Genomic DNA, 2,995 nt, shown 5'->3' with positions numbered 1-2,995 from the left:
CCACCCCCTGCCATGGGCAGGGACACCTTCCACCAGCCCAGGGTGCTCCAAGCCCCATCCAACCTGGCCTTGGACACTTCCAGGGATCCAGGGGCAGCCACAGCTTCTCTGGGCAACCTGGGCCAGAGCCTCCCCATCCTCCCAGGGAGACATTCCTTCCCAAGAATTCCTGATCTAACCCTGCCCTCTGTCCCTGGTACCACACACCTGCCCCTTTTCCTGCCCCTGGGCAAAGTGTCCCCCGTGGCTGTGGGTTCCAGGTGCTCTCTGACCCTGCCCCACAGCCCCTGGAATGCCCAGCTCCCACCCTCCCAGCCAGCTCTCCCCACAGATCCGTGTCCCCTCGTTATTCCCAAGTGCCCAAGGAGGGAACGTGCCATCCAAAGGCACGGAGCCAGACAGGGTTGGGTTTGCCCCCGTTGTTACTTGAGCTGAACAGACTGATCCTTTCCACAGCGACTCAGTGGGTGAGAAAAGGCCCCCCAGAGTTTCAATGGGAAGGATAAATCATGCTGGACCCGGGAAGGGAGCGGCAGGGGCGGGTTTGGGAAGGGCCCAGCTCCGTGCCAGGGCCGGGCAGGTTTCCACGGCACAGAGAGTGCCTGGGCAGCACACGGAGGGCAAACAAATAAATTCCTGAGGCTCCTTCCCCAGCACTCCATAAATCCTGCAGGCAGGGTCAGGGCTCAGGTAGGAGGGTGGGAGCCCAGTGCAGGCTGAGCCCTGAGCTCAGGACACGGAGCAGCTCCAGCAGAGCTCCGTCTCTGGGCTGGGGTCACAGGGGTGGCTCTCCCTCCCCTCACACCCATAGCAGGGCCCTGGACCCCAAACCACACATGGAGGAGCTGTGTGAGGTCACTGGGGGCTCAATGCCACAGTGGGGGGCTCAGGGCAGCAGGACCCCACTGCTCATCCCCACCCTGCATCCTCATCCCACCTGAGGGCTGGGAATGCTGTACTGGGAGTATCCTGTGTTGGAGCAGTGCCCTTGGAACAGCTCTCCCTCCCAGGACCTGCCTGTGGAGCTCAGAGCCCTCAGCAAAGCACCCAGAGCGTGGAACACACACACCACGGGATGGAAAGTTCACACTGGATCAAACAGCAGCCTGGGAGGGTTTGGGACCAACATGGGAATCAGTGGAAGTGCCCAGGGCCTGCAGTGGAAAACAGAGCCCTTGGGTTGTGTGCAGGTTCATCACAGACCAGCACAGCTTCCAGTGGAGCTGAGGCTCCTTCAGTGATGTGCTTCCAAACCACAAAAGATGGCCTCATTTGAAAAAATTCTTATTCCAAAACACATGTAGGAGGGTCCAGGACTTTCTGCATGAGATAAACCACCAAACTTGAGAAAATAGCAGCTTTCAGCATGCAAATTAAAATGAAAAGTATTCTCATTACTGCACAAAAAAGAAGAGACCAACAGAATATTGTTGTCATTGACAGCTTAAAAGCTAAACCCTAAAAAAACCTGCATCTGGTCTCTTCTTGAGGCAGACATGGATAAAACCATCTCATTCCACCCCCAGCTCACCTGGCTGGGGCTGGAACTGGGAAGCTCCACTTGCCAAGCGTTTTGGCAACTTCACTCAGGGGGGGGGGGGGAAAAGAGTTTGTGGGAAAAAAATTCATGTTATTTTTTCAGTTTTATATTTTCAGGCTCCATCAGCTGATCTGAGAAAAACCCCAGAAGCCAAAAAAAGGAAGCTGTGTTTCTCCCTGCCGAGGCTCCTGCCCAGCACAGCCCCAGCCCCTGCCCTGGCTGCACTGGCAGCGTTTCCTTCCCCAGAGCAAAGTGTCACCTCTGCAGCATTTCCGCCCCTCCGAGCTAAGTTTAGCCATCATTGGGCCCCAGATAAACCCCTCCTAAAGCCCTCACCTCCCAGAGCCCAGCAGCACAGCCAGCAGCTGGGCTGGAGGCACCAGCCAACCCAACCACGGCACCCTGGCTGGAGCTTCACAGAGCTCGACTTTCACCCAAACCGGGGTTTTTACACCCGTTGTTTGGTGGTGATTCTCTGCAGCTCCTCCAGGACTGGAGGAACAGCAGCACCAGGATCTGAGCAGCAGCACTTGGGCACGTTGGATTGAGAGAAAACCCCGTGAGTGTGTAAAATCCTGGGTTATCTCTGTCCTGCTGTGCTGACTCAGCGTTCAGCACCGGCCACAGGCAGGTTAAGGGACTGTGTTCACCAAAGGGAGAACTCCAGCTACCAGGGAAATTCCCTGCCAAATCCTAACACAAACACACAGGTGAGGCAGGAGTACACTCAGAGGAGTCCACACTCCTCTGGATCTTTTTTAACACCTCATTAACTAGGAAAAAACCCCACTCTATAGACTCTAACCCTGCAGGAGGAAACATTCCTTCCAGCAGCAGCATCAAGGGGAAAAGGAGCTGGGAGTTCTCCTCCCTCCTCTGCTGCAAAACAGGGAACTTCTTTGCAGTTCCTTAAAAATTCTTGCCCAAAGCACTTACAAGTGGCACAGGCTGCCCAGGGCAGGGATGGAGTCACATCCCTGGAGGGATTTAACAGGATGTGGCACTTGGGGACATGTCAGCACTGAGGGAATGCTTGGACTTGATGGTCTCCAAGGGCTTTTCCAACCTTAAGGATTCCATGATCCCCTCCACTAAAACCAGCCCTTTCTCACCTTCTGCTCCAAAGCCTTCACGTGCATTTCTACCAACACTCACACAAAGACTCTACTGAATAGTAAAACCCTTCCTCTCCTTCCTTCCAACACCAATTCCCTCATTTTCCGGGACAGCTGTGTCCTGGTGCAGCCAGGTAACTCAGGAAACCCCATCAGTGCATGTGCAGTTCCTGGTTTGCCACAGGTGAGCAAACCTTCCTTAGGGATTGGGTCATTCCAGAGGAATTCAGCCACAAAGCCAGTTTAGGTTGGAGAAGACCTCCAGTATCATTGTCCAGCCTCGCTCCAGCAGCTCCATGTCCTCCTGCTGCTGGAGCCCAGGGCTGGAGGCAGCTCTGCA

The 2,995-nt window shown here is 55.2% G+C and overlaps 1 protein-coding gene across 1 annotated transcript in view; it reads right to left on the bottom strand.

Moving 5' to 3' along the window:
• Positions 1-2,679, bottom strand: part of STIM1 (stromal interaction molecule 1) — a 51,551-nt gene extending 48,872 nt beyond the window's left edge. Inside the window, exon 1 of the mRNA XM_029965756.1 lies at positions 2,653-2,679. Coding sequence (XP_029821616.1) covers positions 2,653-2,679 — 27 coding nt within the window. The remainder of the gene's footprint in view (positions 1-2,652) is intronic.
• Positions 2,680-2,995: the final 316 nt, after the last annotated feature.

The sequence above is a fragment of the Manacus vitellinus genome, unplaced genomic scaffold, assembly GCF_001715985.3.
Source record: "Manacus vitellinus isolate BGI_N305 unplaced genomic scaffold, ASM171598v3 scaffold_119_pilon, whole genome shotgun sequence".
NCBI lineage: Eukaryota > Metazoa > Chordata > Aves > Passeriformes > Pipridae > Manacus > Manacus vitellinus.
Note: the sequence above shows the minus strand (reverse complement) of the source record. Positions and strands in the feature narration are given on the sequence as shown.